Source organism: Onthophagus taurus, chromosome 11 (genome assembly GCF_036711975.1).
Source record: "Onthophagus taurus isolate NC chromosome 11, IU_Otau_3.0, whole genome shotgun sequence".
NCBI classification, from domain to species: domain Eukaryota; kingdom Metazoa; phylum Arthropoda; class Insecta; order Coleoptera; family Scarabaeidae; genus Onthophagus; species Onthophagus taurus.
Genome location: NC_091976.1, coordinates 33,532,756 through 33,558,241, shown reverse-complemented (window position 1 = coordinate 33,558,241; position 25,486 = coordinate 33,532,756). Strand labels below are relative to the sequence as shown.

Below are 25,486 nucleotides of genomic sequence, written 5' to 3'. Positions count from 1 at the left end.
ACTTTCACAATTTATTCTAGTTATTCCGTTTGCTTGCAAAAGCTCCTCTCCATACCATATCGGCACCGAACGGACCTCATTCACATAAGCTGATTTCTAATGTTGCGAATTGTTTACGACTTCAACAACAACGTTTGTGAATTTGTTTGCTTTGAAATCAGAATGCGGTGAGAATTCACGATTTCACTATACGTACCCTATTGTGTATCACTTTTTTAGACTTCGTTTCAGCAAAATTTGAGTGCGTATGCATTTAAGTAGAGAAAAAAGGAAAAAAAAGTGAGTATCGTGAAAACAAAAGAATAGGGTAGACCGACGGCGACGCATTGTGTCGTCTCAAACGAAGGCTCAGCCGCATAAAAGAGAATGGCAATTTGCATGAATGTAAAGGAGCCGGGGAACGGAAAGAAGAAGAAGACGAAGAATCTAGGTATAAAAGAGGGCAATTATTTCGGGGGCAGAATCGAGGCAGTCGTACATCTCCCGGACTGTCGACGACATTTCGGCAGGCTGCGAGGGCACCGCTAAGTGAAAAGTTTGCCTCTCTTCTACCACAGTCCATTGTATTCAACGAACGCGAGACGGGACAACTCTTATTCGCCGAAACGGGTCTCTTGTTCAACTGTCCACAGAAAGAATCGTTTGCGACATTATTCCTTTTACTTTCTTTTTTTTAATCAAATTCACCAACTTACTTTCTTCCACCTCAAATACACTCAGAAATTAAATTTTTATGAATGAAAACTATATCAACGTGAACGGGTGACCATAAACATATCGCGATTGCGATGTTGTGGTTTCGGGATCGTTTTCGTTGTGGGCGTTAGATTCCAATAATAGATTTCGCTTTGTGCCGGTCCGGGTTCATTATCAATGCACACGGCCCGTGAAGACCGATTCGCATAAATAATATCCTCGGCGTTTTTGCGGGCTCACGGGCCATTACGCCCGTCCGGCCCTGCACTTATCAGATGCATTCGTAAATAATGGCACTTCGTCGCCCCGCCAGATTGGCTCGGTATAAATTGATCTGTTGTCGCCGGAGATTTATACGCTGTTTATGGCGGGCGGCATTTGATTAGGAGGTGCTATAAAAATTTTATGCTTGATTCCGTGTTCGTATTAGTTAGGTACTCGGGTTACTCAATTCGATTGTGTTGATTTGAAAATTTTAAAAAGTCACAAAAATACAGGTGTCTCAAAAAAATGTACTCACACTTTAATTGTCACTAACATACTGCCTTTTTTGTATTGCAGGTGGAATTAATTAATCACGGCATGGTAGGAAATCAACTTAGTTTGAAAGAGAGGACGTTTGTTCTGAAATGTTATTGGACAAACCAACGCGACGGACCATTGCTCGTATCAGAGACAAATTGGAAGCAGAACGTCAACAAGAAATGTTCTGGACGATCACGAGCCCTGGAAAAGGGGAGCACTCCTTCGATCACCACAGAAATCTCTTCGACAAATTGCTCAAAAGATAGCGTCAAACGACCGGATTAAATGGTACCTGGCAAAATGTGGAGAAGATGCGTGGTTTCCACACAAAATTGTGTGGAGCGATGAGGCAATTGCACCTACTGGAGTCCTCTAAATCCTCATGTAATACTTGAACATTATGTAAACTTACCAGGAGTAATAGTGTGGTGTGGAATATCCGCAGATGGATTTCTTTTTGTGGCGATATCTCAAAGATAAAGTTTATCGCACCAAACCAAGAATAATTCATGCATTGAAATTGGAAATTAAAAGACAATGTCACGATATTCATAATGACATATGACTGGACAATTATGGTCATCAATTTCTGTATTCGAAGCCATTTTACTCTATCTTCAAAATAATGTTTTTCACGTCATTCGAAGTGTGAGTACATTTTTTTTATACACCCTGTACAATTAACCATATGAATCGTTTATTTGGCGACAATACACAGCGTAGCGTTTTAATGGAAATTCGTTGCTGTGAGAGAGTAGGGCGTTTTCTAAACAAGTCTTCGAAGAGGGTAAAATGCGGGGTTCCCCGGTAACTATTGTCTTGTCCATCGTTCGCGTCCGCCCGTGCGTTCCATTGTTCGCGGCGGTTTCATTTATTGCGCCGCTTCGAACAAATACGACTGCGCCCCGCAATAATGGGACATCAATATTTTATTTTAATTGATAATACATTCGCGCCGAACTCTTATAAATTCGGTTTCGATTTTCGAAAAAGAAGCGTTAATCGTCGATAACATATTCATAAATTATTATGCACGATCGTTCGTGGTTCCGTGATCCCGTGGTCCGGCTACTGAGTGAAATACAATGGGTACAAGTTAATTTATAACCAAGCGTCGTTAGGCAATAGTGGCAGCAGCGCCGGAACGCCTCCATTCGGCGTACAGGTGAACTGAAATATATGCATATTACGGGCCGCCCCAATAGAAAACCTATTGTCATTGTTTGAGTTATTCCGTTTAATTATCTGCGATCTCGCGTATTTTATTTAATTTACAACCGAATGGACTCTCTCTCGGTTGCACAATAATGGCGCCGGCCGCCTGAAAACCTGACTTCGGCGATCGTATCGCGTTGTTTATAGAAATATATAAATGCCACACAATGGGCGTATAAACTAACAAAGAGATTCCGGGTTACTCGCCTGATCCGTCGCATCGAGAGGGATTATCACGCATCGAAAACATTCAATATTTTATTACCATCGACAATCATTACCGCACTCACCGTCATCGTCCTCATCTTCAACGTGTCGTTTATAACTTAATATAGGCAAAGTTATAAAATTACTCGATTAACGTAAACTGTTTACGATGCGCACAATTTTATATCTTGAAAGGAATCTCATCGTTAAATAGAACCGTTTAAATCTTATTGTGACACAACTTAATATATTATTAAGTTAAAAAAACGGGTACTAAACTACTAAGCAATACTAACGTAGTGAAATTGTAACAAGTCTTGTAGGATTGTGATATGTATCTACTGTGATAAGTACCATGCCAATTCTAGCAATCAAAATCTTGCTTGGTGCCTTTGGTTTTAAAGTTAGTGCTGATACAAGATTAAATATTTTTGGCAGAACACAAAATACTGCTGGCAGAAGTCTAAATATGACCAACATAAGACTGCTTGCAGAAGTAGATAATGTTGATAGAAGACGAAATACTGGTGGCAGAAGTCCAATTATTGCTAACATAAGGCTAGATACTGCTAGTTCTAGGTCTACTATTAGTTCTAGCTTTAATTGTAATTAGTACTAACCTAAAAATACTAATACCAGAACTAGAATCATTTGGGGTTGGCCGTCTTAAGAGACGTACTGCTAAACCCGAAACTTAACACCAGACCTGAAACTAGAACCATTCGGGTGTAGCCCTACGTCTATTAAGACGGCTAAACCCGAATGTTTCTAGTTTATGTTTAGTGTTAGTGGTAATACTAAAACTAGAACTAACACTAGACCTAGAACTAGAAAGTTTCGGGTTTAGCCGTGCGCCCTCAGACGCACGTTCTAGGTCTAGTGTTAGTTCTAGTTTTAATTGTAATTCAGCGCTAGATTGTTGAACTAAAACCAGTACTAACACTAAACCTGCTTGCAGAGGATTAATGTTGATGGAAGATCAAACATAGTTGGCAAAAAACAAAATACTGCTAACAGAAGTCTAAATATGGTCATCATAAGACTGCTTGTAGAAGTAGATAATGTTGATAGAAGACAGCATTATCTGTTGGCAAAAGACTAAACACTGCTGACGCAGTACGCAGAAGGCTGCTTACTGTTAACAGAAGACTTTATAGTACTGGCAGAAAATCACATGCAGCTAAGGGTAGATTAAATATTGTTAATAGAAGTCCAGATACTGTTTGCAGAAAACTACTTGCTACTTGCATGTTTAACTCACAATAGCGGATCTTGACAAAACAATTTTTCAAAATTGCTTAAAAAGAAAGAAAAATTAATGGAATCTAGGGTTGCATTTTTTTTTTTTGTAAAAAAATAAGTTAGATTTAATATTTGGGTACAAAAGAAACCGAAAATCAAGAGTAAGAAAATAAAAAATCTAAATAGTTCGGTAAGATTGTCGACAGGTAGCGTTGCTACCGGTGTTCCGCATTGTCGAATCAAACCAAGGACTTCTTCGGGCAGCGGGGAGGCGAAAAATATTTATATCGACCGGACACGAACGTTCTTCGCCGTAAGCTGGTGTGTGTGTGTGAGCCTGGCAGAGACGCCCGACGGAATACGAGCGCACTAATTGGCCGAGACGTATAGATGTTTTTATTATTGGAGAGTACCGCGAGCGCGAACTATATTTACATATTAATACGGCGGGTGCCCCCTTTTGCCGCCAATTTATGCGCACGTTCCAGAATCAACATTTAAACTTTAAATATCTTTGAATTGGAAATAACATCATTCTAGTTCCGTTCATATTTAATTAAGTAATAAAGCCATTAAAACTAAACACATTAGATAATTTCGCGTGCGTGATGTCCGTTTATTGCCTGACGGGCAATAAAATGATGTTGGTTTAAAAACGAAGGTCGATTCTTTGTTGTTGATTTAACACGCGATTCTTTGAATTCTTTCGAGACTTTCTTGGAGTTTCCTAATACCGAACTCTGGGCGCAGCGCAATCGCGCCATCTACTTTACCTATTTCGGTGACAGACGCCTTAACGGAACCGACAATCGTATCTCGCCTCACGTCCTCCTTCACGGAATACGTGTATCTCGGGTGTTCGAAGATGGGGGGTCGTTGTGTCGCATCTATGACACTGATGAAGACTTCCGCGTCCGACGAAGACTGCAGTCCACCACCGTCCGTTGCAGAGATATTCAAACGATGATAACGTTGCGTTCGAGTCGATAAAAGATTCGGACGATTTATTGAAATTTCCCCGGTGTTCTTATCAATTTTAAATAAACCAGCTCCATTTCCGGCTACTATCCCGTAAGTTAATTGGCCGAATTTTCCAGAATCAGCATCCGTTGCAGCGACGATAACAACGGGAGTTTTTGGAGAATTCGAAGATGTGTCACCTTCACGTAAAGAAACGTTGTATTCTCTTGGATAGAAATTAGGACGGTTATCGTTTACGTCTGTTATTTGGATCTTTATCATTGCTGTTGTACTAAGTCCACCTAAATTGAAACAAAAATTAATTTATTATTAATTTAACTAAATTAAATTAATTAATAAATACCTCGATCTGTAGCTATGACAGGAAATTCATAAACATTTCTTGTTTCGTAATCTAAGCTTGACGTGATACAAACTTCTCCGGATCCCGATTTAACTTCGAATTCTTTTAACTTTCCAAAACCATCTCCTAAAGTGTAATTCACCATCGCGTTTACTCCGCAATCTGGATCCGTGGCTGAAACCTGAAAAATAAATGCAAAATTAGTAATAAATAATTAATGAGAATAAGATAAAAAAAATGTTGAAGAAAACTATAAGTTAAATAAGAAGTAATCACAGGAGAGATTACTTAATAAATTCCAGAATGTACGGCATTCCTTGTAAGGCAAAGATGTACGGCGTATTGTTTAGGGACCGCGAAGAGAAGGTTTTTTCGCCTCGAATCGAAACCGTTTAGCGATAAAGCAGGCGAACGGCGGCGGCGGGAGCGGCTTGGTCTTATTTACGATCTAAGCTAAAAGGAATGAAAGAAGCAGGCGGAATGGATCGTAGAGAAAGGGTGGTCCGACAAATCGCCATTTGTTGTTAGCGCCATTTTTCATCCTCATCCGAGAACGAACGGAACGGAGGTAAGGAGATCTGGAGAGTTTGTGGAATTGCCACGGGAACGTGTGTTTAAGTTGATTGTATTTGGTGTAAACGATTAATCACCGCGTTTTTTACACCGCACGCACATTACATTGTGGTGTATAATTACACCGGTTGTTGTTTTCCATCGCGGCTTTTCGATCTTCTTCTAGTACTCACATTCCGTCCTTATTTAAAGTAATAATTACGCGGGATCCATCTTGCTCATTTGCTAACGATCCCCGGTACAATCGGATCTCTCTCTCGTTCTCGTCTCAATTTGCTCTTTCCCTTCATCCGCGGACAGTTCGTTTTTCCTTCTCCGTCTCTTTTAGTCATCGACGAGCCGGCGTTAATGACGAACATCCCACCTTAGGTCCACCGCGTCCCGTGCCCATCACTCATGTCCTGGCGAACACCTATGCGCTCGCCTCGTCCAGGGACTTTGATAGATTATTTGTGTGAAGAACACAAGATTAAAACGGGTGAGATTTGTTCCCCGAAGTCTCCGGACCGGTCGGTTTCGTTTACACCTTCGCTTAGATCGCGCGAGCGCGGTCCTCGGAGTGTCGTTGAGCGATCTTCTTCTCCACTACGAAGAAAAGAGAAACCGAAGACCGCGCGGAAATATTTCCATCCTATAAAAGGATTAGGGCTTCACTTTCGAAGGAGCGCCGGCAAAATTACCCGTGTAGCGGATATTTACGACTCTCGAAATTTCTAAATTACACGCCGCGGTAATTATGTGCACCGGTGGATGTTAATTTCACCCTATTATGGGCCATAAAAGCAACCCAAATCACTACCGAAAGACCTCCGTCTTTTACAATTCTTCTCCCGTATTGATGTTATCTATTTATGAAAGAATTCGAATTTTATCCTTTCATACGCTATGTTCTTACCATTATCATTCTTTCATGATTCTTTCTCCAATACACAGTAAAAGCTCGATATAACTTCGGGGAAGGAAGTGTTATAGCCGAAAGACCGTTATATCGATAATTTTTAATTTGCACTTTAAACTGTTTAAAACTAGAGTTAGCACTAGTACTAGAACTAATACTTGACCTAGAAATAGAAACATTTGGGTTTAGCCGTGTGTCTCTTAAGACAGCTAAACCCGAAACTTTCTAGTTCTAGGTCTAGTGTTAGTTCTAGTTTTGCACTATCACTAGAATTAACACAAGACCTAGAACTAGAATCATTCGGGTTTAGCCGTCTTGACAGACGTGCGGCTAAAACCGAATATTTCTAGTTCTCGATCTAGTGTTAGTTCTAGTTTTGCACTACCACTATCACCAGAACTAACAATAGACCTAGAACTAGAATCATTCGTATTTAGCCGTCTTGACAGACGTGCGGCTAAAACCGAATGTTTCTAGTTCTCGATCTAGTGTTAGTTATAGTTATGCACTATCACTAGAATTAACACAAGACCTAGAACTAGAATCATTCGGGTTTAGCCGTCTTGACAGACGTGCGGCTAAAACCGAATATTTCTAGTTCTCGATCTAGTGTTAGTTCTAGTTTTGCACTACCACTATCACTAGAACTAGAATCATTCGTATTTAGCCGTCTTGACAGACGTGCGGCTAAACCCGAATATTTCTAGTTCTAGGTCTAGTGTTAGTTCTAATTTTGCACCACGACTATCACTAGAACTAACAGAAGACCTAGAACTAGAATCATTCGGGTTTAGCCGAACGTCTCTCAAGACGGCTAACCCCAAATGATTCTAGTTCTAGGTATAGTGTTAGTTCTGGCAACAGTGCTCGTGTAAAACAAGAACTAACACTGGACCTAGAACTAGAAACAGTCGAGTTGGGTTGGGTTGGACTCGAAACTTTCTAGTTCTAGGTCTAGTGTTAGTTCTAGTTTTAGTTCAATGAATAATATACAACAATCAACGCTGAATGACTAAAACTAGAACTGACACTAGCATTATATATATGATATATTCTATTTTCAGATAATTGCGGCATTCACATTTATGGAATTTGGATTTATTGAAGATGAATCTTGATGATGTAATCCAATATTTTACTTCGATGTGGAGATTAAGATACTGTATTGTACTAAAATCGCGATGGCAGAAGTCTACAAAGACTTTTCACAACTTTCAACAACTTCTTAAGTAAGTATTAGTTGCCAACTTCTGAAGTTGATTTAAGTTTTTGTATCTACCTTTACATGGGTTAGATAAGGTTAGTTTTGTTTACAAATGTCCATCATCTCGGGAAAGAATGTTATGTAAGGTTAGTTTTCTATTCAAACTTCAATTATACCGTGAGGAAATAAGGTTAGCTCAATTATTCCGGGAAAGTAATGTGGAAAAGTAAGATAATAATGTAGAAGCAAACTGGAGTAGAGCCAGTGTAATTAAGTGGCTAAAGATATGTTCCCAAATTTAACCTGATGCTTAAAGTTATATCGAAACCATAAAGCGGAGAAACTCTGGTATTCTCAGCAATATTTCATCTATCGTGATTCAAATGCAGCTTCTATCGCATCTCATCCAGAATTCATTGACAAATAACTAATTCAAAAACGAATCCTCGTTCAAAAATGGTAAATCTAATAAGATTTTTGCAAAGATCAGAAAATTTTAACCCAATTTGATGTATCGCACCTTATACCCATCATTAAATTAATTTTTAAAAGCATAAATGTCGCCATTTTTTAGTGTTTTGTTTTCGGCCATCTTGCTTTTATAAAAATAACAATATCTTAGGTGTAGTATAATACGTAGATATATCGAGTTTGGACTCATTTAATACGTTTTTTAATTATCTATAATAATATTTCCGAATCATTTCTTTTCAGCTATCTTGATTTTGTAAAAAATATAACATAACTCGTAGTATGTAAACGGAAATGATATTTTATATATCATATAAAGAAAATAAAACGCGATCATCGATAGATAATATATTGCAATACATCAAAATGGAATAAAAGCAACCGTAAGTCTCGGGTAGAACTCGTATGTATCTGTAGACACCTATACTTGGTGAGTATGGCTGCTGGTTTTTTTTTTTGTTGGTTATCTGCGGGGCATTAAAATTAAGGAACCGAGAGCCAAGCCAACGGGTTCGCAACGAACAAGGACCGTGTATCAAGCAACGTCCTCGCGTATATCTATCACCGCGACCCGGTGAATTATTAAATGTGCGAAATGTAAACGCCGCGCATATATCGGACCGGGCGGCTACAAGCGTTTACCGACCGGATTTATGACCCCCGGAGCTTTCGTCGCGTACCATAAAAAAACCAACTCCCGCCCTTCTTCTAATACAAATGTACGGTCATCGCGGTCGCTTATAAATCTCGTACGCGCGCCACTCTTGCGGTAGTCGCAAAGATATTAACGGGGCACTAATGGCCGCGACCGGTAACCGGCTAATTTGTTCCATCACGGAGAAAGCGGAAAACCTCGTTTTCGAATTACAACCGCGATCCGTCCGGGAACCATAAATCATCGTCGTCGCTTTCTTACAGAAGTGTCCGACGGTCGGCGTTCGATAGGTCTTTATGCTTTTTTTCGGGACGAGGGGTGCGCGCGGGGGGAAACGACACAAATGAATATTCATAGCCAGGAGTGACTTACGCAAGCTAAGCGCTCGTATCTGTTTTTTAACGAGCTTTTAATTGCACGGTTTCGAAAAAAAATCTTTTCGAAGAATGCCCCGAGCCGATCGATCATTTCTTCCTGTGTTAGTATTCGTTTCTATTTGTTAAAATTAAAATCTGTAAGTTAAAACAAAATTGCGCGGAGAAAATCAGTTGATCGCGGCGCGTGTGGGGTTTTGCATAAAAGTGTTGCCCCGCTTTTGTCGCCTAAGGGCTGCTACCGTGCGGACACACCCCGCGCACTACCACCGTTCGTCGTTTTCACTGCTACCTGACGTCCCCGAAGACGACGACGAACGGACGAGGTTCGCCTCTCGACACGACCCGATCGGCTGGCACGATCGCAAACTTCTTGTAATCGGCCACTTATTAGCGTTATTACAATACTCGCCGCCGGCGGATGGCGGTTTGCCGCCGACGTGCGCTCCGCCACTTTTATCGCGCCTCTCGAGATCCGCGGGCGTCGGCGCTGAAACGCCACCAAAACAACGCCAATCGTTATTCCGCGCCGTCAGCGAGTAATCGATTATTATTATATTATGAAAATTTCACCTCTTTCATTATTATTTTTATTAAATTAAAACTTTCAAAGTCGGCATCATATAGAAATGTTGTTGAATTCTTTGTGTCCGTATAAAGCCGAACCCCGTATAGAATTTGGTTTGTAACGGAGGTATTACGGTGGGTTGAGCTGGACGAAGGAAGAAGACTGGGTCTTCAATCATTATTCGGTCTAACACTACCCAGAACACTAGACTAACACTAGACCCAAAACTAGAAAGTTTATGCTTTAAAACATTTATGAAAGTTTATTAAACATTTATGTTTAATAAAATAAATAATAATAATTTATGTTTAATAAACCATATTATTTAGGTAGAGTACCGGTAGAAGTACCGGCTGTACTTGTTAACTAATTGTAGTGAAATTAATATCGGGTATAGCAGCCAAAGCGCTGAATTAAAAGAAAACTATCCTTTTATAACGTTAAGCTTTCGGTCTTTATTTAGGGTTATTTATTTATTTAGACATTAAAAAGTCTTTTTAGCGTGTTGTGCATCTCGTTGGCTCTTGGAGTTTTTTGGTTTTCTCCTGCTCTTTGGTTTGGTTTTCGCCTGCCTCGTGCCTTTTGGTGGTTCCTTGACGCCCCCGTCACCTGTTTTTCCAGGCCGTTTGCTGGTTGTTCAGCGGTCTTCAACCGTTGACATGCTCTTAACCTCACTTTTTTTGGCGCTCTGTCCGTAAGTTTTATTGCGTCTATTTTGTTATTATTGTTCATTTTTTGATTTATTGTAGATGTAATGTTCTGATGAAGGCCTAAATAAAGACCGAAAGCTTAACGTTATAAAAGGATAGTTTTCTTTTAATTCAGCGCTTTGGCTGCTATACCCGATATTAATTTCACTACATATTATTTAGGTTTAGCCGAACGTCTCTCAAGACTGCTAAACCCAAATGATTCTAGTTCTAGGTATAATGTTAGTTCTAGCAACAGGGCTTGTGTAAAACTAGAACACTAGAACTAGAATCATTTGGGTTTAGCCGCACATCTCTCAAGACGGCTAAACCCGAATGATTCTAGTTCTAGGTGTTGTGTTAGCTCTAGTGATTGTGTAAAACTAGAACTAACACTAACTAGAATTCATAGCTTTTACCTTACATCACTTTCTTCGTTTACGCCTCACTTTTTAGCTTCAATAAATTTCAATACATTTGAGGTTAAATCACGGTTAAATAAATTTTGACATTTCAAACTTGAAGTTAGTTCGACAAATGTCAAGTCTACCAACATCAAATAAAAAATTTTCTTTGGTGAAAATTATTTATTAAGTGATTTTATCGCAATTTATATCAATAAACAATTTTAATTCGTTTTATTAAAGTTAATTAAAGATTTAATTAATAAATTAAATTTTAAATATGTTTTGTTTTCACGTTTTAATTTAAGATAGATTTTTGACATTTGAGGTTATGTTATTGTTGGGGTGATTTATGTTTGTGTCTATGGAATTAATTTATTTAAATTAAATGGGTTTTGTTAGTTATTATTAAGTTATAAACACAAAAAATACGTTTTGAAGCGTTAATGAAGTTAAGTACTTTATTCTTAGTGATTTTAATATAAGTAGATTTTTATTGATATCTGATATTATTTATCCTTACAGAATATGCGTTTATACATCACTTTATCCAAATTAATTTAAATCCTTTGCTTTCTAAGCTCAGATATTTGCTGAACAACTAAAACTAAAGCTAACACTATCTCTATAAGTTTTAGTTTTAGAACTAATATTAGACCTAAAACTAGAAACATTCGGGTTTAGCCGCACGTCTCTCAAGAGCACGAAACCAGATTGTTACTAGTTCCAGGTCCAGTGTTAGTTCTAGTTTTACTTCAACGAATAATATACAACAATCAACGCTGAATAACTAACTAATAAATAACTAGAAGTGACACTAGCATTGTATATATGATATATTCTATTTTCAGGTAATTGTGAGATTCTACTTTTATGGAATTTGGATTTATTGAAGATGACTCTTGATGCTGGAATCCAGTATTTTACTACGCTGCAATGTCGAGATTAAGATTCTGTATTGTACTAAAATCGCGATGTCCGAAGTCTACAAAGACTTGGTACAACTTTCAACAGCTCTTTAAGTAAGTATTAGTTGCCGATGTTGTTATTATTTTTATTAAATTAAAACTTTCAAAGTGGGCATCATATAGAAATGTTGTTGAATTCCTCGTGCCCGTATAAAGCCGAACCCCGTATAGAATTTGGTTTGTAACGGAGGTATTACGGTGGGTTGAGCTGGACGGAGGAAGAAGACTGGGTCTTCAATCATTATTCGGTCCGGAGCCGCGGAGGGCGTTACCCAAAACGACGAAAAGGGAAAACGTCGGCGAGGTTTTCGAACGTAGAGAGCAACACCTACCATTGTTCGCCGTCGCGCGACAATATTACAAACATTATGGTAAACGATGGTAATGGCCGGCCATCTGCATACGCGCCCGTTTTACATGTACCAAAATCGTATTCAAATCCCCCATAGAGATCCCGAGATACCGGATTTGCAAACAGAGCGGATACGCGCGCGAGCTGCGCCATCTACGTCGCGCCCCGTCGACAGCCGTTTCACACGCTTCCTACAAAGATGTAATAATTCCCGGTCTGGTCGATCGTACATCGAACGAATTGATTATACGGGAATTCTCGCTCGGTCTCGTGACCGGACCAACTACTTTTACCGTCAATTGTATTTAAAATCGCCCCCATTTACAGCAAAAAAAAAAAATACTTTTCACGACCTCAAAATCTCTTTGTACTCACCTAAATTAATTAATTTAAAACGGCTTAACGATTCTCTAATCTGTGAAATATTCCTTGTAATTACAAGAGGGATTTTCTCAAACACCTCTCTCGAGTTTCAGTACTTTAAGTCTTTAAGATTTCGACCCGGTAAGTAACGCGTAATAAATACGATGGCATCGTCGTCGGCTTAAGATAATCTTCCATGTGGAGCACGTTATGAATCGGTCGACTCGTTTTGTAAGCAGGAAACGAAATGCATTAATATGGCAAAAACACATGAAAGAATCTTGTTCTAATCCACTATAAATTACCACTTCCAGTAAATGAGTTGTTTGTCGATATGAAAACTTCCCACCTCATTTCAAGATTTATAACAAAAATATTTAATGAATATCTCAAAAATAAAAAAGATAAACTTACTCAGAGTGGGTCATAACATAAACAGCTCAGAGTTTCTGTCTAACATGATGCCATAACAATTCAGTTTATGTTATATTGATTCTGCTTGAGTAATGTAACATCCTCCAAGAGATACAGTTAGATTGCTTTTTATTCGTCGCAACGCAAAATTAATGCGGAGATATTGTTAAGCTGATTTCACGTTTCCAACTTGTCCAAAATTTTGGCATTTACCTCCAAATCAAGAGAACCCTACTCACTAAACCACAAACCTGTAGAAGTACTTTTAACTCATTCGAATACAACCTAGAAAGCTTTTCAGGATAGCAAAAATATATCTGGATATTATTTAGACCATGAGAATCTATGAGACTTGGATTATTTTTCTTACAGGTTAGGTTAGGTTGGTTAAATCTTTTCTAGAAATGTAATGATGAAGCGTCTAATCGACAATTCAAAACAAATTCTTATTCAAAAAAAGCAAAGTTAATAAGATTGTCGTGATTATCAGAAAATTTTAATCTAATTTGATGTATTACACTTTATATCTATCATCGAATTCATTTTTAAAAGCATGAAGTCACCATTTTTTAGTGTTTTGTTTTCGGCCATCTTGCTTTTATAAAAATAAAGCTATCTTCGTCGTTATAATTCCTAGATATATCGAGTTTGGACTCATTTTACACGTTTTTTAATTATCTATCATAATATTTACGAATCATTTGTTTTCGACCATCTTGATTTTATAAAAAAAATTCTAAAATAGGTCATGTTTGGACTAATTTCAAACGATTTTTTATGAAGATTAAAGGATTACAACCTGTCATGGAATACAAAAAAAATATTATTTATATCCGTGTTTTGAGGTGATTGAGTTTACAAATGAACATCCTCCTGTATATGATTTTTTTTAGAAATCTGATTTTATTATGTTGTAGTTCGGGATGTAACGTTAAATTTTAGGTGGTACAGTGTAGTAATTGCCTTTCCAGGACGCAATTACGCGTCCGCACGAAATATCGACGACCGAAAGTTATTAAGGGCGAACAAAAGGAGCGGCCTGCCAATTAGAGCGGCCGGTATTGCCGGTCGTGCTGTTATCTTCCTGGAAGGGAACGCGGATTAAGTCATTTGCGGCGAATTCGCGCGGCTAGTTTACGCAATTACCGCCGATGCGCTGCCGCCGCGCCGAAGACAAACATGTCCATGCAGGTTTTTATGACACATAACAATTACCCCGTGGTAAGGCGCTCGATCGAACCAAAGAACAAGAACTTTCAGTCTCCAACTTCTTTGCCTTCCAAAGAAGATTCTCACACCACCGATGTTTACACTTTGTACTTTTAAACACAAAAAGATGTTGATTAATTGATTGAAATTGTTAGAAACGCCTCCACCAAGATTTTTATTTTTGTTGTTTTTGTCAAGAAAGAAAATCTAGGTGTCGCTATTCTTGTAGCTATTCCGTGGGCGTTTCAGAGGTGACATTTCGCAATCGAAACAATAACCTGTAACGGCCAGGCACCGCCCTCCCTCTTAACAAATGTGACCGTAAATTTTTCCGCGGCCACAAAATTGAATAAGGTACGCGAGCGCCCTTTGATTTATCAATCAGAACGGGAGAAATTTTTCAGTTCGTGTCGAGTGGAAGCGAGAGAGATTTCGGAAAAGGTCTCCTTCTCCGTCACGCCTCGAAAAGAACCGGTTAATATTATTTCACACTCCGGTCGCATCGATTATACGGCATGCCGTTAAAAGAGTTGTCATAATAAACTTCATGTATATTTATTAATTAACGTATCGCGGGCTCCGACGAACGAAAAAGAGGGAGAAGAATGGCCGAGAGCGAGTTGAAGGGGGAACAGAGAGAAGCAAAGAAAAGTTTCGGAACCGGCTCCTTTAGATAGCCTAATTGAATTAGTAGATACGGTTAGAGTTAGATTAATTCAAAAATGCCGCCCTGTCAATTAGAATTGTGTCCATGAAATCTTTAGAGGGCGCTGACCGGCCGCGAGATGGCATCAGGATAGCGACCGTGTGGGCCACGGGACACATCACTTTCTGCTAATATATCTCCAACCCTACTTCGGTTGTCCATTACTAAAACTAACGGCCTCCGTCTGCACCGGTTCACTTCGGACAGCGCTGTCTCGGTTTTTATTGTTCCTTCGGACCGAGTTCTCCTTGAGGCCCTTCTAAATTAAATGGACGACGCCAAGCAACTGTTAAGAATCTACTTCTCCCTTCGCAATTCGTTTTACTCCCGTACGGAATAGCGCTTCACGACGATTTAATACTCCTTCACAGTCGTGGTATGTACTCACAGTACAGGAAAGGTGCTTACAAAAACACTGTTCTTTATATATCAATTCAAAGAAAAAACGAAACAAGACACAAGTTTCTTATTTTTAACTTGTTTTTATTAACATACCAACGTAGAAATACTAAAAAATAAGTAAAACCAAATAAATATGTTGGATTCTATAGAAAAGAACAAACAACCCCACTCAACTTTCATTCCACCGAAAACGATTCTTGCGGTGGGTACGCAAAGAAAGAGAAGGAAGTGGTTTGGCACAAATTAGCGATGAGACGTGTACCGTACAAAGAGGCCCAATTATGTTGATAAAGAGGGTTCCTATTATGCCTGCCCAGGCTATTGTCGACGTTCGAGGCCCTCCGGTGAACCGCCTCGACCATTTCGGACCATGTAAATTGGTAGGGTAACGCGTGATCCGCCCTCTACAATGCCAATTACCAATCCAAGCACCATAAATACTTATTGTTTAATTCACAATCATTTTTTATCTTTATTAAATGTATTAAATAGGCAATTATAACGATTCTAAGAAATATTAATGTTTGTAAAATTTTTTCTTCTTCTTTTTCCACTCAGATGAAGAATTATGCCTCTATTCTGTGCACAAATTGTCGTTCAATCTTTTCCTTGGTCGTTCCAGACTTCGTTTCTTCGCTTCTTTCTCTATCGTATCGCGAAGAATCTTCATTTCTGTTATTTCCAATATCCGTTTTGTTTTAGATGTGTCAGATCTAGTTTCAGCCGTATAGGTCATCTTATTGTGCTTTTGTATATTCTCGATTTTGTATTAATATGTAGATGTTTGTACTTCCATAAAGTATCGTTTATGCAGCCTGCGATTTTACTGGTTTTCCTGAATGTTGGGATACTTCCTCTTCAATATTACCTTAACTTGATAGTTCAACTCATAAGTAACTGAATGTCATGTCCTGCTCTATTATGTTCTGGTTAATTTCCAGCTTACATCGAAGTGACTCTTTTGCTGTTGTCATGCATTTAGTTTTTTGATGCAACGGACATGTTGAATTGTTTCGCTATGTTGTTAAATGTTTGTGGGTTTCTTGCGTCTGAAGATGCATGGGTAAACTCAAAATCAAAACTTTCTGGACTAGATTTAATATTACTTTAACATTCGGGTATAGCAGTCTTAGGCCCACTACTACTACTTATAGATAAAGTCGCTGATAGCGTTATCTATCGGATAGCTTAAAAATTGGTTACTACCACTGTATTTATCTTATAGATACCGCTATCCAAGGGATAACTTTTGAAATATCTGTAACCCGTGGATTGGGTGTCGGATAAGTTGCTATCTAAGGGATAACTGCGGATACCTAACCTCAAATAGAATTTATACTGATGTATAAAATTCGAGCGTTTTACTATTTCTGTTAAAATAAAAAAAGTAGTATAAACGTAAATAAAAAACTATTAATAATTAACATTAGATAAAATCATCATGGATAATTTCTTCGACATTGGAGATGAAGAACAAATTTTTGCAGAAATCAATGAATTATTTCCTATAAGAAGCGAAAAGGTAATAAGGAGTAGAGTTGACCATTTAAATATTCATTCTGATGTTGAATTTATGACGATATTTCGACTCTCGAAAAAAAGTTTTCATCACCTTTTCAATCAAATAGAAGATGTAATAAAACCTCCATCCATGATGTAAGTAATTTGTTGATTGCTATTATTTAATGTAAAATTCATCAAAATTTTAGTAATAATGCTGTACCTCCTTCAAACCGTTTGTTGCTGACTCTTCGGTTTTATGCAATAGGTAACATGTTGCTAACCATAGCAGATTTTGCAGGAGTGAGTGTACAATTGGCATCTTCAGTCGTTCATCATGTTAGTTGTGCCATTATTGTTTACCATCACATTTTAACATACAATAATACGAGATTCTTCTTTGATGAAATTGGTGTTTCGTCGCATTTTCTCAGTCTCCATTTCCAAATTTTAATTTTAAGGTTAGAACAGGTTAGAATATCGTCAAAATACCTAATAGTAGGTCTTTTGACCACATAGAGCTGTCAATTTAATATAATAGACCAAAAAATCCCTAGATTTCTTGATTATCTCAAGGATTTCTTAACTATGAGATAAATGGAGGTGGTAGTACGGACGCTCCTGTTATCTACGAGATAAATTGTATCTTATAGATAGCTTAACTGATAGATAGCATTGGTTTGGTAGTAACGGGCCTTAATACTAACTACGAACTACTTGTGTTAGTTCTAGTTTTAATTGTTATTGTTACAATAATTGCCAAATTATTCCGTAGAATTATAATAAAAAATAAAGATGTTTTTAAACAAACATATAATGCAATAGTAATAAAAGAAGATAAAGGAGAAATAGAAGTTAGTAGTAGTAAGGCTTTAGAGCGTCTGGGATCGGACGCTTGTATGGAGACAGCCATCAGATACACAATGTACTGTTTATTTAGGAGCTGACGCGGTGTCACTTGAATAATAGCCTATAAAAGTCGAAAACCGGCCGTTTAGACGCTAACTTGAAGAAGGAATATAAATCATACGTGACCTGAGCGAGAGCGGAAACGCAACAACAAACCGCCGGGATCTTTAGTTTAGATCGTTGAGATAACATAATTATCGACGCGTTGTTTTATTACGGTGTTTTCTACTTGTTTTCGGGGGCTCTAAAAAGCTATGAATGTTCTTCTTTTCTTAATCCTTTTTTTGGATGTTTAGCGTCCGTTTTTAAACTCTCTAACTTGGTGGAAGCTCACGAAATAATAACTCAAAATTTAATAGAGGACTAGATTCAATTAAGAAATGTTTTAGCTTTTACAGATACCAAAGGGATTTCAAAGATTTCTTGACGATCCTAATCGGTGGTGATAGAAAACGTGCCTTTTCCTTACCGAAAGTGTCGGTATTTTTATTAGAACCCGACGAAATCGGGTGACGGCTCGTGAGAAGCTTCCTATTTTGGGAGAAGAAGAAGAAGACGCGGGAGCAACCGGGTTTTCCTACAACCGATGATAGGAGATCGCGGTCGTGAACGGGCCTCGGTACAATGCGCTATATCTGATATGTATTTTAATTAGCAGCACTCGCCCGCGTGTAAATAAATTATTCGGCTAATATCTGATCTACCTTTCGCACGGTATCGGAGTATTTACCGGTTTCAGCTCCTCGGCGTTAGCTGCTTTTTTTTTATTCCTGTCGTTGTTTTATTTTGGACCAACCTCCAGGTTAATTAGTGTAACGTAAAGAGAAGAAAGAAAAAAATACTGAACATGACTCAATAGTGTTAAATGCAATAATAACCGAGTCAAATAAATTTTTTTTTCGAGAATCAATTTGTTTATTAGCACCTAAGGAAAGTGATAACGGACAAATTGTGGATTTAATTTATGCACGGATGATTGAACGTTGCGATGTAACCAATACCTTTATCGTTTCACGTTCGACTACGGCGCTGAATTATTGTCACTTCACGGCGATGTATGGCTTCCGACGCGCCATGGTATCAATTTCGCATGGGAATCGAATCCCGACGCGACTCGGCTCCACTAAATAATAATTCAGTCCGAGTAGTTGTCCCAATAAGTTGTTGTTAATTAAAAGCCGCCCGGGCTTGACGGATGGTGGCTTTGAATAAATTTGCATTGGGGCGAACGCGAACTGTAAATATTATTAATGCTCGAGACTAATGGCCTAGCTAATAGCGGTGGAATTTGAAATTAAAATCTAATTAACGCACCGTTCGTTAAGTTAATAAAAATCTTTGGCGGAGATAAATTCACGTCCCGCGAGATTACAAGATAAGAAAATACGCGGAGTAAAGTAAATAATTGTAAATCTCGTTCGCGGTTAAATTATTCATGTGAAAGCATTAGGTGTCCGTTTAAAATAATTTGTCTTGCTCGTATTCCAACTCGCAGACAATAATAGATGATTAGGATAATTGGAAATATCGGTACGGTTTATTTAAAGACCGTACTTTAATTGACCGTTTCTAAGAAAACAGTAATTATATTATTTCCTCTTACCACCAGAAACACTTATTTTCTAATAACCCCACATTTAAGAACACCTATTTACAAAGAATTTACTAACTTGAAAAGTCAACGTTTGAAAGACAACTTAATCTACAACCTTATTTATTTTGACAAACCTTTTCCGCATTTTATACCACGATATTAAAATTAAATAAAAAGCGTTTTAATGTAAATTTCATCTATAATAAGAACTAATTATTTTTTACTTATTATTTACAGTGAATTTTACTTAAGTAGCAATTACAAAAATATGTTTCCATAGAAACTTACTTACTTTGTCCCACATAAAATGCAACATGTCAATATAATTTGACATTACAGTAAAACCTCGATATAACGAATCAATACGAGGAACGCAGTGCTCGTTATAGCTCAATAAAAATATACAACAATCTAGAGCTGAATAACAAATAAAACTAGACTAACACTAGCCGCACGTCTCTCAAGACGGCTGAACCCGAATGATTCTAGTTCTAGTTTTAGTTTAATAAAAATATGTAACATAGTGATATCCAGTGCTAACTAGTGCTATCTAGCACTGTCACTAGAACTAACACTAGACCTAGAAGTAGAAACATTCGGATTTAGCCGCACGTCTCTCAAGACGGTTAAACCCGAATGATTCTAGTTCTACGTCTTGTGTTAGTTCTAGTGATAGTGCCAGTGCAAAACTAGAACTAACACTAGACCTAGAACTAGAAACGCTCGGGAATTTCTATTTCTAGGTCTAGTGTTAGTTCCAGTTTTAGTTCAATAAAAATATGTAACATAGTCCAGTGCTAATTAGTGCTATCAAGCACTGTCACTAGAACTAACACTAGACCTAGAAGTAGAAACATTCGGGTTTAGCCGCACGTCTCTCAAGACGGCTAAACCCGAATGATTCTAGTTCTACGTCTTGTGTTAGTTCTAGTGATAGTGCCAGTGCAAAACTAGAACTAACACTAGACCTAGAACTAGAAACGCTCGGGACTTTCTATTTCTAGGTCTAGTGTTAGTTCCAGTTTTAGTTCAATAAAAATATGTAACATAGTCCAGTGCTAATTAGTGCTATCAAGCACTGTCACTAGAACTAACACTAGACCTAGAAGTAGAATCATTCGGGTTTAGCCGTCTTGAGAGACGTGCGGCTAAACCCGAATGTTTCTACTTCTAGGTCTTATGTTAGTTCTAGTGATAGTGCTAGTGTAAAACTAGAACTAACACTAGACCTAGAACTAGAAAATATCGGGTTTAACCGTATGTCTGAAGAATTCTACGTCTAGTGCTAGTTCTAGTTCTAATTATTATTCAGTGCTAGATTGTTGTAAATTTTTATTGAAGTAGTTGAAAGGTTAAATGTACGTATTAGAAAACTACGTTATGAAATTCCCGGTATAAGCTGAAAATATATATAAATATAATATATATAAGATGAAAATCTAAAAACTGTCTTAAAATCATCTTAAAGTAACTTTAATCCAGTGCTTTAACGATTGATGTAGCGCCTCGGCCCCAACCAACCTCAGTTTATATTCTTGTCCTCACCGAGTTGCTACAAAGAAGATAGTTAGAGACAAAAAAATGATCGAAAATACTCAAACCGAGATCACTTACAACCCAACCCAACATACGACAAAGACTCTTGCGACCGAGGTGCTACAATGATGACTCCTAAACACAAATCACGATTGATGTAGTTGCAAACGACCACGGCTTATATTCTTGATACTACCAAAGTTGCTACAAAGAAAATTAAAGATAAAGATCGTCGGCCGCAAGCGACCTCGACTTAGTTATCATGAAATATTTAAGGTTTGCCGTCGAAGCGTTATCGTGATCGCTTTCTATCTAATTATTATTATTATAGATCAACCCAACTTAGTAATAAGAAAAATATAAGTCGAAGTCGTTTGCGAGCGAGGCGCTACAATAATGACCTTGAACCCAAAGTAAGATTGATGTAGCGCCTCGGCTTATAGCCTCGCTTGCGGGCAAGGCATTACCTCGATTTCTCTCTTTACGGAAAATTATTTAAAAAATATATTTTTTGACTTCAAAAAATTTTTCGATTTAGTTTCGTATAATTTATTTAAGTACCAAAATTTTAAATTGAAATTTTCTTTAAAATCATCCTTTTTCTTCTAGGTCGATTCGCCTGCAGGTTCCGTATTTATATGCCACGGACAGTGTGGTCCGCGCGCCGATTGATTTACAAGCTACTTAAGTGAATTATTTCGTAATTAACAGGGCGACCGAAGTTTTTGCAACCGTTCCAACGGTCTCGGATCGAGTTTTGACGCGCGTTGCTTCACGATCCTGATACAGATCTCTATAAAACCCGATTTAATTAAATATACACATCCGAAACAACATTTTTATTGTAATCTTGTTTTTTTGTTCTGTTTGAGTACGTAGCGGAAATCGATTTTTATAAGACGTTAAGATGTCGGTAAGGTTTAAATATATAGAAGAAAACAGGGTTCGCGTGAGTTACTTAGCAGCGCTTTGAGCTAATGGACAAACCTCGGAGGACAAAACAAGTCGAGAGGCAACCGAGAACACGACGGTGTCACAGTGGTCTAAGCTTGGATTCTTGTTTTCAAGTCTTGTGAGAAATGTGCGTACCGAGTTCGTTCACTGAACAACAACGATGGTGTCAACGGGGTACGATCTCCAAGTGTTACAACACTTAAGTAGTGAAAAATAGCAAAAAAAGTTTTCGACGTCCATTAAAAGTTGATGGTTTCTCGGTCACTAAAAAAAAGGTATGAGTTGAAGAGGGTAGTTCGAATTAGCCATGCTAATTCGGGTGGCTAATGGTTAGCTTAAGTACACTCGATGGGTCTTTTATGAAAATATCTTCTGCTAGTTATGTACTGTGAGTCAGCCGAAACGATGCCGCGCCCCGAATGACACCTTTCCGCTTCTTCTTCTTCTTCTTCTTCCGTCGTCGTTGGAGCGTGACTGTTCGAATCGTCCCCCGTAGATCTTTCGTAATTGATTGTTTTGTTGGTAGCAATCTTATCAGCGACAATATCTCTAACCACTTCAAATATTAACCTTAAAATATCAAATTAAAAACAAAAAAAAATATTAACGATACTCCTTTCATGCAATACTTAATTTCGCAATTCACTGCGACTCTGAGAAAACCACCGAATCGAATTGATGCGTTATTATTGTTTACCTTGCCGGAGTGGGCTGCTTAAACACTGCATAAACAAAAAGGTTATCTCAACACAATAATAAAACATCGGTTCCAGATAATGGTTATAATTGATGGATTAAGCATTACCTATTAGATTTACATATAATCTAGATTACTCATAAGTGCGAGAATTTGAAATGCTAATGTGAAATGCGATTAGAACCCGGTTCAATGGAATCAACGAGTAGCTAAGAAAATTGTCGTTATCGCTTTATTTTCAAAGTGTTGTAATTTATATATGTTGGATTCTTTTATGTAAAAGATCAATACATTCTTTAAGCTTTGACATCAATTCCCATATTTGCAAGTGTTTGAGTGTCAAATTAAGTCATTTTTCTTTTTTGCAGATTTCTCAATGTTGTCCCCAACATTTTCTGGACAAAACCAATCAGTATGTGATGACCTCTTCATTACTGCTTGGTAGGTTTTGGAGTCATCGTTACCAAAGAATTGGACATAGGAAATGCGTAATTGGCAGAAAGATCAGAATAGCAACCAATAAGAAAGAAGAAGATCACAAGATCGATTCTGTAGTATCAAATGCCAGCTTTGCAATCTTCTCAAGACCAACAGCAACGTTTGGGGTGACGAGGTTGCGATTGGATTTAAATTGAGAATCAAACAAAAACATCGCGTCGCAACATTATTTTTTTTGCTGCTTCAAATTGTGAGGATTATGATGTGGAGTGAGTAGATTTGCAGAAGATCTTTTCGCCCGTCGAGTTTTTGACATTATGCAAGTATCAAGAAGAAGAAAAGAGAATCTACAAGAAAAAGGTGATGTCTTTATAACAGCCCTCGTTATCGCTTTATTTTCAAGGTGTTATAATTTATGTATCTTTTTCTCCAGTTAAATATGAGATATCATGTTGGATATTTTATGTAAAAGATCAATACCTTCTTTAAGCTTGAACAACAATTCCCATCTTTGCAATTGCTTCAGTGTCAAATCATGCCATTTTTCTTTTTTTTTTCAGATTTCTCAATTTTGTTCTTAACATTTTCTGAACAAGATCATTCAGTATGTGATTACACTCTTCATGAGCTATGTTTGGGGTGATGAGGTTGCGATTGGATTCAAATTTAGAGTTGCCTAAGGTGGTGTTTAATGAAGAACCTCGATTTTATTCAGGGAAACATGATGTCTACATGAGAACCAAACAAAAACTTAACATCCCGTCGCAACATTAACTTTTTTGCTGCTTCAAATTGTGAGGATTATGATGTGGGGTGAGTAAATTTGCAAAAGATCTTTTTCGCCCGTCGAGCTTTTCACATTATGCAAAAATCAAGAAAAGGTGACGTCCTTATGACCACCCTGAGTTTTCGACCATTTTAAGAGACATACGGCTACACCCGAATGTTTCTAGGTCTAGTGTTAGTTCTACTTTTCGGTCAATATAAATATAACAACAATCTAATGCTGAATAACAATTAAAGCTGGAACTAACACTAGACCTAGATCTAGAAACATTCGGATTTAGCCGCACGTCTCTCAAGACGGCTAAACCCGAATGATTCTAGTTTTAGGTCTTGTGTTAGTTCTAGTGATAGTGCTAGTGCAAAACTAGAACTAACACTAGACCTAGAACTAGAAAGTTTCTGAAGACGGACGGCTAAACCTGAATGTTTCTAGTTCTAGGTTTAGTGTTAGTTCTAGTTTTATTTCAATAAAAATATGCAACACAGTGATATCTAACGCTAACTATCGCTGCCTAGCACTGTCACTAGAACTAACATTTGATCTTCTTGACCATTCATCTTGACCATTCAGGTTTAGTTATGCCTCTCTTAAGACGGCTAAACCTGAATGTTTCTGGTTCTAGATCTAGTATTAGGTTTGTTCGAGCAGCGGCAAAACCAATCTGCAAATTGGGAGACGCATGTGCAGTCTGGTAACGGTGTTCGAGCAGTAAATAAATCCCGAATTCTGACTTTTTCGACTGCCAGTCGTGTGTTCGATCAGAATTTAGGATTAGTTGGGTACTGGTTGGGTATAGTTTTTACAATTTGCTGACTTTCGAAAAATTGTTGACGGATTGTGTACTGTCATGCGCAGTGGATACTTTGCGAGTTTGTTGGTAATAAACGTAGCACGTCGAGAGGGCGACACAATCGATTTATATTTGTAAACACAATATCCGCTTTATTAATCTGTAATTGTTGTTAACACGTTCTTAAGTACCTAGTATAAATCAGAGTATAAATAATCATGTCCGATATTTCGTCGTCAAGTGAAGATGTGCCTTTAGTAAATTTTGAGTCAAGTGATGATGACCTAGAAGGTGAATTACTTGATACACCAGTGCGAATAAGGCCAAAAAATGAAGAGTACTTCGAAATAACAGTACAACAGTATAGCGACTCAGAATTTATGGAACATTTTCGTTTTAGTAGAGTAGTTGCTGAAGATCTAGCAAATCGATTTAAAGCCAGCCAGTATTATAATTATCAAGCCGGAGGAAATGGAAAATTAACAGAAAAACAACATATATTAGTATTTCTGTGGTTTGCTGGTCATTAGACGGCTTCTTTCCGAGATGTAGCTGATAGATTTAATATTAGTATAAGTTCCCTACAAACTGTAATCCAGCGAACAGTGTATTTTATAAGCAACCTATCAGACGAAGTAATACAATGGCCATATACAATGTTTAATACAATGTTTTCATATTTTTACTGTTCGAGCTGTGACAAATATCGTACTAGTTCGCAATGCGCATGCGCATTCATGAATGCACTAATTTGTCACAAACTAATACCTAATTCTCTGCTCGAACAAACCTATTAGTTCTAGTGATAGTGCTGGTGCAAAA

At 37.8% G+C, this 25,486-nt stretch overlaps 1 protein-coding gene and 1 long non-coding RNA gene across 4 annotated transcripts in view; one reads left to right on the top strand and one right to left on the bottom strand.

Moving 5' to 3' along the window:
• LOC111423548 (dachsous cadherin-related 1) overlaps positions 1–25,486 on the bottom strand; it is a 186,784-nt gene that overhangs the window by 23,693 nt on the left and 137,605 nt on the right. Inside the window, exons 1-3 of one of the 2 annotated variants that reach the window (XM_023056795.2) lie at positions 9,383–9,493; positions 5,210–5,390; positions 4,659–5,147 (exon numbers count right to left, since the gene is read on the bottom strand). In XM_023056795.2, coding sequence (XP_022912563.2) covers positions 4,659–5,147; positions 5,210–5,390; positions 9,383–9,478 — 766 coding nt within the window. In that variant the 5' untranslated portion in view covers positions 9,479–9,493. Of the gene's footprint in view, positions 1–4,658; positions 5,148–5,209; positions 5,391–9,382; positions 9,494–25,486 lie in introns of those variants that run through there. The other variant, XM_023056794.2, reaches the window with a different exon arrangement.
• LOC111423552 (uncharacterized) lies at positions 1,262–23,901 on the top strand. 2 transcript variants are annotated; one of them, XR_011641863.1, is made up of 5 exons: positions 1,262–1,869; positions 7,745–7,909; positions 11,897–12,067; positions 23,018–23,490; positions 23,648–23,901. It is a non-coding gene; the product is annotated as an uncharacterized lncRNA (long non-coding RNA). The 2 variants fall into 2 exon arrangements; XR_011641862.1 differs by lacking the exons at positions 23,018–23,490; positions 23,648–23,901 and adding an exon at positions 12,123–12,801.